The 12537-nt window shown below is 51.6% G+C and overlaps 1 protein-coding gene across 1 annotated transcript in view; it reads left to right on the forward strand.

The window, feature by feature from the left end:
- Nucleotides 1-12537, forward strand: part of LOC119963788 (disintegrin and metalloproteinase domain-containing protein 12-like) — a 62402-nt gene that overhangs the window by 13218 nt on the left and 36647 nt on the right. Inside the window, exon 2 of the mRNA XM_038793075.1 lies at nucleotides 6724-6808. Coding sequence (XP_038649003.1) covers nucleotides 6724-6808 — 85 coding nt within the window. The remainder of the gene's footprint in view (nucleotides 1-6723; nucleotides 6809-12537) is intronic.

The following is a 12537-nucleotide window of genomic DNA, read 5'->3' on the forward strand; positions in this document are numbered from 1 at the left end:
ACCACCACCACCACAGCCAATCTACATTAGCTATCAGTACCAACATTACCACCACCACAGCCAATCTACATTAGCTATCAATACCAACATCCCATTGAAAATGAAAATGAAAATCGCTTATTGGCATGAGTAGGCTTCAAATGAAGTTACTGTGAAAAGCCCCTAGTCGCCACATTCCGGCGCCTGTTCGGGGATGCTGTTATTGGCTTCCCGTATTACCTGCTGTACCTGCATGCTCGTTTTCTGTGACTAATGCACGAGGACACCCAGATCCCTCTGAATCGGAGCGCCCCGGAGACTCTTCCCATTGGGATAATAAGTTCCCTTCCCTTTTTACCAACCAAAATACATCACCTCACACTTATTCCATCTGCCACATTTTGGCCCACTCTCCTAACCTATCTCTCTTCATTTGGAAGGTTCTTATTTCCTCGTTATAAGTTGTATCACTGTCCCACCTATTTTCTGTGGCATCTGTGTATTTGGTTCTAGAACCTTCTATCCCTGTATCCAAGCCGTTTATATAGATTGTAAATAGCTGGGTCCCAAGGACTGAATCCTGTGGCACCCCACTAGTAACAGCTTGCCATCCAGAAAAAGATCCATTTATCCCGACTCTCTGCCTCCTGTCCGTCAGCCAATCTTCTATCCAAGATAATAAATTACCCCTAATCTCATGTGATCTCACCTTGTGAATTAACCTTCTGTGCGGCACCTTATCAATCCCTCTATTAATGAAAGCCAACACACCATGCGCCTTCTTAACAACCCTATCAACCTGGGTGGCAACTTTGAGGGATCTATGTACGTGGACCCCAAGACACCTCTGTTCCTCCACACTTCCGGAAGTCCAGATATACTATATCTACAGGGTCCCCATTATCCACTTTGCTTGTTACATAGATCAGTACAGCACAGTGCAGGCCCTTCAGCCCACAATGCTGTGCCGACCATTTATCCTAATCTAAGATCAACCTAACCTACACCCCTTCAATTTACTGCTGTCCATGTGCCTAAGAGTCGCTTAAAAGTCCCTAATGACTCTGACTCCACCACCTCTGCTGGCAGTGCATTCCACACACCCACCACTCTCTGTGTAAAGAACCTACCCCTGACATCTCCCCTATACCTTCCTCCAATCACCTTAAAATAATGTCCCCTCGTGACAGCCATTTCCACCCTGGGGAAAGGTCTCTGGCTACCGACTCTACCCATGCCTCTCATCACCTTGTACACCTCTATCAAGTCACCTCTCTTCCTTCCTCGCTCCAGTGAGAAAAGCCCTTGCTCCCTCAACCTTTCTTCATAAGACATGCCCTCCAGTCCAGGCAGCATCCTGGTAAATCTCCTCTGTACCCTCTCCAAAGCATCCACATCCTTCCTATATTGAGGCGACCAGAACTGACACAATATTCCAAGTGTGGTCCAACTAGAGTTTTATAAAGCTGCAGCAAAACCTCATGGCTCTTAAACTCAATCCCCCGTTAATGAAAGCCAACACACCATACGCCTTCTTAACAACCCTATCAACCTGGGTGGCAACTTTGAGGGATCAATGTACGTGGACCCCAAGATTCCTCTGTTCCTCCGCACTTCCAAGAATCCTGCCTTTAATCCTGTATTCAGCATTCAAATTCGACCTTCCACAATGAATCACTTCACATTTATCAAGGTTGAACTCCATCTGCCACTTCTCAGCCCAGCTCTGCATCATCCTGTCAATGTCCTGTTGTAACCTGCAACAACCCTTACATCTTCGAAGAATTCCAGCAAATTAGTCAAACATGGTTTGCCCTTCATAAAACCATGCTGACTCTGATGGATAGCGATTTGGCTTTCCAAATCTCCTGATATTACTTCCTTGATTATTGATTCTAACAATTTTCCAACAACAGACGTTAAACTAACTGGTCTGTAATTTCCCACATTCTGTCTCCCTTGAATAAGGGTGTTACGTTCGCATTTTTCCAATCCACTGGAACCCTTCCCATGCCCATGGAATTTTGAAATATTATAACCGATGGATCCACTATCTCCACTGCCACTTCATTTAACACCCTGGGATAGGTAACACGGTGGCACAGTGGTTAGCACTGCAGCCTCACGGTGCCAAAGTCCCAGGTTCGATCCCGGCTCTGGGTCACTGTCCGTGTTGAGTTTGCACATTCTCCCGTGTTTGCAGGCTAGGTGGATTGGCCACGCTAAATTGCCCCTTAATTGGAAAAAAATAATGGGTACACTAAATGTTTTTTTTAAAAAAAGAAGAAACACCAAGGATGTAGGCCATCAGGCCCTGGGGACTTGTCTGCCCTCAATCCCAGAGTTAGGTGGGTATCGTTTCCCTATTGATGTTGAGTCTTCTCAGTTCCACCCTTTCTATGACCTCTGAATTCCTGTTCCTATTGGAATGGTACTGGTGTACCCCACTGTGAAAACTGAGGCAAAGTATTGATTTTGCATCTTTGCCATTTCTGTGTGGCCCATTATTAACTCACCAGTTTCATCATCCAAGCGGCTAACATTCATCTTCATGACTCTATTCCTGTTTATGTACCTGGAGAAGCTTTTGCTATCCTTTCTGATATTCTGTGCTAGTATTTTTTTGTAATTTACAGTTGCTCTTTTTATTTCTTTTTTAGCATCCCTTTGTTTATGTTTGAAAGTTTCCCAATCTTCCAGTCTGCCACTGGCCTTTCCTATATGATACAACTTAGTTTTTGGCTTTATAATGTCCTTGACCTCCTTGTTTAACCATGGATGCTTTTTCCCCTCTTCCATCTTTCTCCCTCACTGGGATATATTTTAGTTGTGAGGAATTGAGTATCTCCTTAAACAGCTGCCACTGCTCATCAGCTGTCCTAACTTTCAGACTTCCTGCCCAGTCCTGGCCAAATCTGTGCTCAAGCCGAAGTCATTCCCTTTGTTTAATTCCAGAGTGTGGGACTCCACTTTCTCGCCCCCAAGCTGTATGTTGAATTTGGCCATTCTATGGTCACTACTCCCTAATGGATCCTTATCAACGAGGTGATTAATTAATCCCTCTTCATTATGCAATAGCAAATCCAGAGTAGCCTGCTCCCTGATTGGTTCCCCAACATACTGTTCCAGCAAACAATCTCTAATGCATTCAGTAAACTCTGCCTCCAGGCTACCCTTGCCAATTTCATTCCTCCAGTCTATGTGCATATTAAAATCACCCATGATTATTGCCGTACATTTCTTACAAGCCCCCAGTGTTTCCTGGTTTCTAATGTGCCCCACTGTGGAACTACTGTTTGGGGACCTATAGATTATTCCCACCAGGGACTTCTTCCCTTATATCTACCCAGACTGATTCCACATCTTCATCTCCAGTGCTTCCGTCATTTCCCATGACAGCACTGATCCCTTGCCTGACCAGCAGGGCTGCACCACCTCCTTTTCCTTTCACCCGATCTTTCTGAAATGCTGCGTGCCCTTGGATCTTCAATTCCCAGACCTGGTCTGACTGTAACCATGTTTCAGTAATCCCCACCAAGTCATAACCTTTTGTTTCTATTTGCGCCATTAGCTCATTAAGTTTGTTGCAAACGCTTCTTGCATTTCAATACAAAGCTTTTAAATTTGTTTTAATGTTAGATTTCCCCGACTCTTCTATAATTTCTTGGTGCATAAAGACGTTCACCTGTTCTGTCCCTCACCTTAATTTGCTGGTAACCATCCACCACATTGCTAACCTGCACTCTGACCTCCTCCTTTAAATTGGGGTTTCTAGTTTCCCCTACAACTGAATTTAATTTGAAGCCCTATTTACAGCCCTAGTTACGCAATCACTAGGTCTCTGGGCCGGGATTTTCCCCTACCCAGCAGGGCGGGTGGTCCCGGTATAGCTGAGTGGCGCCAACTACTCCAGCGTCGGGCCTCCCCAAAAACTCCGCACCTTTAGGGGCTAGGCCCGCGCCGGAGTGGTTTCCGCTACGCCGATTGGTCCCAAAACCGGCGCCAACGGACTTTGGCGCTACGCCACCCAGCGCGGGGCTGGCCGAAAGGCCTTCGCCAGTCCACACATGCACCGGTGCGTCAGCGGCCGCTGACGTCACCACCGTCGCATGCGCGGTTGGGGGGGGTCTCTTCCGCCTCCGCCATGGTGGAGGCCGTGGCGGCGGCGGAAGAAAAAGAATGCCCCCACGGCACTGGCCCGCCCGTCGATCGGTGGGCCCCGATCGCGGGTCAGGCCACCGTGGGGGCTCCGATCGGCCAAGATCCCGGGGGCCCGCTCGTGCGCCAATCCCGCCAGCACAGCAGTGGTTTAAACCTCGGCAGCGGGATTGGCCTGTCAGCGGCGGGACTTTGGCCCATCGTGGGCCGGAGAATCGCCACGGGGGGCACGCCGATCGGCGGGGCGTGATTCCCGCTCCCGTCGATTCCCGGGTGGGGGAGAATTCCAGCCACGGCGGGGACGGGATTTACGCCAGCCCCGGGCGATTCCCTGACCCTGCAGGGGTCGGAGAATTCCACCCCAGGTCCCAACGTGATTCAGGTGAAGACTGTCCCAGCGGAACAGCTCCCTCCTTCCCCAGTACTGGTGCCAAAGTCCCATGAATTCAAACCCATTTCGCCCACACCAATCTTTGAGCCACGCATTTACCTCCTTAATCTTATTGACCCTGTGCCAATTAGCTCGTGGCTCCGATAATAATCCAGGGACCATTACCTTTTTGGTTCTGCTTTTTAATTTAGCTCCTAGCTGATCATACTCACTTTGCAGAACCTCTGTCCTTGTTCTACCTGTGTCATTGGTACCTATGTGGACCACGACACCTGGGTCCAAAGATCAGAATCCAGCTCATCATCTCTGAGCCGGAGTTCCTCAAACAACCGACAATTACCACAGACGTTAAACCACAATGGGATTCACCAGTTCCCACATCGTGCAGGAACAACACATCACATTCTCTCCATCTCTATTTTATTTAATTAGTTTTTAAACTCTAATTTTTCATTTTATATAAACTGTTTTTATAAACTCCCCTTATTACCTCTGTTCAAAAGCATTTTATAAACTGTAATAAAGTGGTTTTCAAATTTAACACACCTTCCCTCTCAAATCGCAGCTTCCTGTCATGTCACTTTGGTTTTTTGCCCCTAGTCGGAACTCTGTCAGTTTCAGTGACAGAAATGGTGCTGCCTTACCTTGCCGATCAGCAGCTCTCCTCTCCGCTGCTGAAATTGATACCTGAGATCACTGCTCGCAGTTTAAACTGCCTTATCTTGCAGAGCTGCTCTCTGTTAGTTTACCGATCAGCTGCTCGCCTCTCCACTTCCCCCTATCCCTTCATACCTTTAGCCCAAAGAGCTAAATCTAACTCCTTCATGTTTTGGCCTCAACTGCTTTCTGTGGCGCTGGATTCCACAGATTCACCATTCTCTGGGTGAAGACATGTCTCCGCATCTCTGTCCTTATTGGTCTATCCCGTAGCTTCAGACTGTGACCCATGGTTCAGAACACACCCAACATCAGGAACGCCCTTCCTGCATCTACCCTGCCCAGTCCTGTTAGAATTATATAGCTTTCTATGAGATCCCCCCCCTCATTCCAGCAAATGTAATACTAACCGACTCAATCTCTCCTCATGGGCGGGATTCTCCCCTACCCGGCGTGACGGGGGTCGCGGCGTGAGGGAGTGGCGCCAACCACTCCAGGGTCGGGCGTCCCCAAAGGTGGGGAATTCTCCGCACTTTTGGGGACTAGCCCCGCACCGGAGCGGTTGGCACCAGAAGATTGGCGCAAAAAACCGGCGCCAGCGGCCTTTCAGGCCCTTCGCCCGGCAGCGGGGCTGGCCGAAAGGCTTTCGCCGGTCGGCGCATGCGCGGGCGATGAGGTCAGCAGCCAGCTGCCACTGACGTCACCACCGGCGCATGCGCGATGTGGGTTTCTCTTCCGCTTCCGCCATGGCGGAGGCTGTGGCGGCAGCGGAGGAGAAAGAGTGCACCCAGGGCACTGGCCCGGAGTCTGAGCGGGGGGGCACGATCGTGGGCCTGGCCACCGTGGGGGCACCCCCCGGGGTCCGATCACCCCATGCCCCCTCCAGGACCCCGGGGGCCTGGTCGCGGCGCCGATCCCGCCGCCACCAGAGGTGGTTCAAACCTCGGTGGCGGGAGGGGCCTCCCAGCGGCGGGACTTCGGCCCATCGCGGGCCGGAGAATCGCCGCAGGGACCTCGCCGAATTGAGTGGCGTAATTCCCGCTCCCGCCAATTCCCGGGTGGCGGAGAATCTCTGCCACGGCGGGGGCGAGATTTTTGGCGGCCCCAGGCGATTCTCCGACCCTGCTGGGGGTCGGATAATTTCACCCCATATGTGATTCCTGTCATCCCAGGAATCAGTTTGATAAACGTTTGCTGCACTCCCTCGATCGTAGGAACATCCCTCCTCAGATAAGGGGGCAGTGATAGATATTTGAGCCACACAAGTGCCAGGCAATGGCCACGTCCAACAAGAGAGAATCTATAACCATCGCCCCGGGACATTTTGTTGGGTTTTGGCAGCGTAATTTTTATCGTTCAAGGGGCGATGGGTCACACAAGAGCCTGGATGAATCCCAATCCCAGCGTGTCTCTGAGATGGGTCAAAGTACAGATGATTCCGTGATCTGGGAAAGTGATCTGTTAATTGCCACCAGGCGGGATTGTCGCATTTTGATTCTCCTCCATTTCTCAAGATGATCTTGATTTCTCTTTTACAGAGGTGGCATTTTTAAAGGTGGCATTTCAGGCTTGGCAACATTTGGCGGGATCTGTTCAGTTGAGCAATCCGGAGGGGTAAACACTGTGAGTAGCATTCCCTTCTCCAATATCCCTTGTGGACTGTGGTTAACACCTTGTTAAATTGGACAGACCAGAATCTCAAAAAACTGCTGCCTCCAAACTAATAGTAAGAATTCTCACAACACCAGGTTAAAGTCAAACAGGTTTGTTTCAAACACCAGCTTTCGGAGCGCAGCTCCTTCCTCAGGTGAATGGCGAGGTATGTTCCAGAAACATCTATATAGACAAAGTCAAAGATGCCGACAATGCTTAGAATGCGAGCATTTGCATAATTAAGGCCAAGGGGCTGTTTAGCTCACTGGGCTAAATCGCTGGCTTTGCAAGCAGACCAAGCAGGCCAGCAGCACGGTTCAATTCCCGTAACAGCCTCCCTGAACAGGCGCCGGATTGTGGCGACTAGGGGCTTTTCACAGTAACTTCATTTGAAACCTACTTGTGACAATAAGCAATTTCATTTCAAGTCTTTACAGAGCCAGAGAAATGAAATGAAAATCGCTGGCCTGCTTGGTCTGCTTTAAAAGCCAGCGATTTAGCTGAGTGAGCTAAACCAGCCCCCAGTGAGCTAAACCCAGGTTAAAGGGAGGGTGGGAGTAGAGGCTTCACTTCTGCCTCTGCCCCTGCAAGGCCCCCCCAGCACCCAGCTAGGGGCGACTAGGGGCTTTCACAGTAACTTCATTGAAGCCTACTCGTGACAATAAGCGATTTTCATTTCAAGAGGTGTGAATTGTCTCAAGCCAGGACAGTTGGTAGGATTTCGCAAGCCCAGGCCAGATGGTGGGGGGTGGATGTAATGCGACATGAATCAAAGGTCCCGGTTGAGGCCGCACTCATGTGTGCGGAACTTGGCTATAAGTTTCTGCTCAGCTCGGTAATTTTGCGTTGTCGCGTGTCCTGAAGGCTGCCTTGGAGAACGCTTATCCGGAGATCAGAGGCTGAATGCCCTTGACTGTTGAAGTGTTCCCCGACTGGAAGGGAACATTCCGGCCTGGCGATTGTCGCACGATGTCCGTTCATTGGTTGTCGCATCGGATGCATGGTCTCGCCAATGTGTTGTAAGACCTCTTACTGAGCTCACCCCCAATGCCGGCATCTCTACATCACATCTCTTAATGACTAAGCTGGATTTATTACTCATCTCTTAATGACTAGGCCTGATTTATTACTCATCTCTTAATGACTAGGCCTGATTTATTACTCATCTCTTAATGACTAGGCCTGATTTATTACTCATCTCTTAATGACTAGGCCTGATTTATTACTCATCTCTTAATGACTAGGCCTGATTTATTACTCATCTCTTAATGACTAGGCCTGATTTATTACTCATCTCTTAATGACTAGGCCTGATTTATTACTCATCTCTTAATGACTAGGCCTGATTTATTACTCATCTCTTAATGACTAGGCCTGATTTATTACTCATCTCTTAATGACTAGGCCTGATTTATTACTCATCCTATAATGACTAGGCCTGATTTATTACTCATCCCATAATGACTAGGCGGGGTTTATTACTCATCTCTTAATGACCAGGCCTGATTTATTACTCATCTCTTAATGACTAGGCCTGATTTATTACTCATGCCATAATGACTAGGCCTGATTTATTCCCCATCTCTCATTGACTAGGCGGGGTTTATTACTCATCTCTTAATGACTAGACCTGATTTATTCCCCATCTCTCATTGACTAGACCTGATTTATTCCCCATCTCTTTTTTTTAAAATAATTTTTATTGAAATTTTCTATAGTAAATATAAAATATAACTACAAACAATGAAATGCAACAAAATAACCCATAACAACTGTAACACCCCCCAAACCGTATCAACGCATGTACCACATCCCCCCACCCCCCCCAACCCCCAACAAGAGAACTTAAAAATAAATTAAATAAACAAACATAGTCATCGTTCCCCCCCCCCCCCCCCACCCCCCCCCCCCCCCCCCCCCCCCCCCACCGGGTTGCTGCTGCTGCTGTCCCCGTACCCTATCGTTGAGCCAGAAAGTCGAGAAAAGGTTGCCACCGCCTAAAGAACCCTTGTACCGACCCTCTCAGGGCGAATTTGACCTTCTCTAGCTTAATGAAACCCGCCATGTCATTGATCCAGGTCTCCACGCTTGGGGGCCTCGCATCCTTCCATTGTAGCAAAATCCTTCGCCGGGCTACTAGGGACGCAAAGGCCAGCACACCGGCCTCTTTCGCCTCCTGCACTCCCGGCTCTACCCCAACCCCAAAAAATCGCGAGTCCCCATCCTGGCTTGACCCTGGATCCCACCACCCTTGACACCGTCCTCGCCACCCCCCTTCCAGAACTCCTCCAATGCCGGGCATGCCCAGAACATATGGGAATGGTTCACTGGACTCCCCGAGCACCTGACACACCTGTCTTCACCCCCAAAGAACCTACTCATCCTCGTCGCAGTCATGTGGGCCCGGTGCAGCACCTTGAATTGGATGAGGCTAAGCCGCGCACATGAGGAGGAAGAATTTACCCTCTCCAGGGCATCAGCCCATATCCCGTCTTCGATCTGTTCCCCCAGTTCCCCCTCCCACTTCGTTTTCAGCTCCTCTACTGATGCCTCCTCCACCTCCTGCATAAGCTTGTAGATATCAGATATCTTCCCCTCTCCGACCCAGACCCCCGAAAGCACCCTGTCACTCACCCCCCTCGCAGGGAGCGCAGGGAATCCCTCCACCTGCCGCCTAGCAAATGCCTTTACCTGCAGATACCTGAACATGTTTCCCGGGGGGAGCTCAAATTTCTCCTCCAACTCCCCCAGGCTCACAAACCTCCCATCAATAAACTGTCTGATACCCGCTCTGTACCAACCCTGAAATCCCCCATCTATGTTCCCCGGGACGAACCTATAGTTCCCCCTTAACGGAGCCTCCATCGAGCCCCCCACTTCTCCCCTATGTCGCCTCCACTGCCCCCAAATCTTGAGGGTAGCCGCCACCACCGGACTCGTGGTATACCTCGTAGGAGGGAGCGGCCACGGCGCCGTTACCAGGGCCCCCAGGCTTGTATCTCCACAGGACGCCCTCTCCATCCGTTTCCATGCTGCCCCCTCCCCCTCCATCACCCACTTGCGCACCATCGACACATTGGCCACCCAGTAGTACCCCGAGAGATTGGGTAGCGCCAGCCCCCCCCATCTCTACCCCGCTCCAAGAAGACCCTCTTCACCCTCGGGGTCCCATGCGCCCAGACAAAGCTCATGATGCTGCTGGTCACCCTTCTAAAAAAAGCCCTAGGGATAAAGATGGGCAAAGACTGGAAGAGGAACAAGAACCTCGGGAGAACCGTCATTTTGACGGATTGCACTCTGCCCGCCAGCGATAGCGGCACCATGTCCCACCTTTTAAATTCCTCCTCCATCTGCTCCACCAGCCTGGTAAAATTAAGCTTATGGAGAGTCCCCCAACTCCTGACCACCTGCACCCCCAGGTATCTGAAACTCTTCACTGCCCTCTTAAATGGAGTCTCCCAATTCCCTCCTCCTGATCACCCGGGTGTACTACAAATACCTCGCTCTTGCCTAAATTTAACTTATAGCCCGAGAAGCCCCCAAATTCCGCTAACAGCTCCATCACCCCCGGCATTCCCCCCTCTGGGTCCGCCACATACAGCAGCAGGTCGTCCGCATACAGTGATACCTGATGTTCCTCCCCACCCCACACCAGACCCCTCCATCTCCCTGACTCCCTCAACGCCATGGCCAAAGGTTCAATCGCCAGTGCAAAGAGCAGGGGGGACAGGGGACACCCCTGCCTGGTCCCACGGTAGAGCCTAAAGTATTCCGATCTCCTTCCATTTGTGACTACACTCGCCATCGGAGCCGCGTAGAGCAGCCTCACCCATTTGATGAATCCCTCCCCGAATCCGAACCGCTCCAGCACCTCCCACAGATACCCCCACTCAACTCTATCAAACGCTTTCTCCGCATCCAGCGCCACCACTATCTCCGCCTCCCCCTCCACTGCCGGCATCATAATAACATTTTGCAGTCTCCGCACATTCGTGTTGAGCTGCCGCCCCTTGACAAATCCTGTCTGATCTTCGTGTATCACCCCTGGCACACAGTCCTCTATCCTGGTGGCCAGGATCTTCGCCAGCAACTTGGCGTCAACATTGAGGAGCGAGATAGGCCTGTATGATCCACACTGCAAGGGGTCCTTATCCCGCTTCAGGATCAGAGAGATCAGTGCCCGCGACATCGTCGGGGGCAAAGCCCCCCCCTCCCATGCCTCATTGAAGGCTCGCACCAACAGGGGGCCCACCAGATCCGCATACTTTTTATAAAATTCCACCGGGAACCCGTCCGGCCCCGGGGCCTTACCTGACTGCATTTGTCCAATCCCCCTGACTAGCTCCTCCAGCTCTATCGGCGCCCCCCAGCCCCTCTACCAGCTCCTCTTGAACCCTTGGGAAACATAGCCTGTTCATGAAGCTCTCCATCCCCCCTCTCCCCATCGGAGGTTCTGACCGGTACAATCCCTCGTAGAAGTCCCTAAAGACCCCATTTACTTCTGTCCCCTTCTGCACTACATTCCCACCCCCATCCGTCACTCCACCAATTTCCCTAGCCGCATCTCGCCTACGGAGCTGATGCGCTAACATCCTGCTCGCCTTCTCCCCATACTCACATACCGCGCCCTGCGCCCTCCTCCACTGTGCCTCCGCCTTTCTGGTTGTCAACAAGTCAAATTTGGCCTGCAAACTGCGCCGTTCCCCCAGCAACCCCTCCTCCGGTGCCTCCGCGTATCTCCTGTCCACATCCAGGAGCTCCCCCACCAGTCTCTCCCTCTCCTTCCTCTCCCTCCTTTCGGACCTCCCCCATGTCATTGGTATCCAGATACCCCTCAATGCTTCTCCGGACCCTCCTACACACCTCCTCATCAGCCAGCATCCCCACATCCAGGCGCCAGAGCGGGCGCTGGCCCCGCGCCTCCCCCATCTCCAGATCAAGCCAGTGCGGGGCATGGTCCGAAATCGCTATGGCCGAATACTCTGCATCCTGCACCTTCGGGATCAATCCCCTGCTCAGGATGAAAAAATCTATTCGGGAATAAACCCTATGGACATGAGAGAAAAAGGAATACTCCCGCGCTCTCGGCCTCCCAAACCTCCAGGGATCCACCCCTCCCATCTGGTCCATGTATCCCCTCAGCACTTTGGCCGCCGCCGGTCTCCTACCCATCCTTGAACTGGACCGGTCCAGTGGGGGATCCAGCACTGTGTTAAAGTCTCTCCCCATGATCAGGCCCCCTGCCTCCAGGTCCGGGATGCGGCCCAACAAGCGCCTCATGAAGCCGGCATCATCCCAATTCGGGGCATATACATTTACCAGCACCACCTTCTCTCCCTGCAGCCTACCCCTCACCATGATGTATCTGCCCTCCTTGTCCGACACCACCTCAGCCGCCTCGAACGCCACCCTCTTCCCCACCAGAATCGCCACCCCCCCAGTTCTTTGCGTCCAATCCTGAGTGAAAAACCTGCCCCACCCACCCCTTCCTCAGACGAACCTGGTCCGCCACCTTCAAGTGGGTCTCCTGGAGCATAGCCACGTCCGCCTTCAGCCCCTTCAGATGAGAAAATACCCTAGTTCTCTTAACCGGCCCATTCAGCCCCCTCACGTTCCAGGTAATCAGCCGGATCAGAGGGCAACCCGCCCCCCTCCCCCGCCGACTAGCCATAGCTTATCGACTGCTCGCCCCAGGCCAG

This window comes from Scyliorhinus canicula, chromosome 3, assembly GCF_902713615.1.
Source record: "Scyliorhinus canicula chromosome 3, sScyCan1.1, whole genome shotgun sequence".
NCBI lineage: Eukaryota > Metazoa > Chordata > Chondrichthyes > Carcharhiniformes > Scyliorhinidae > Scyliorhinus > Scyliorhinus canicula.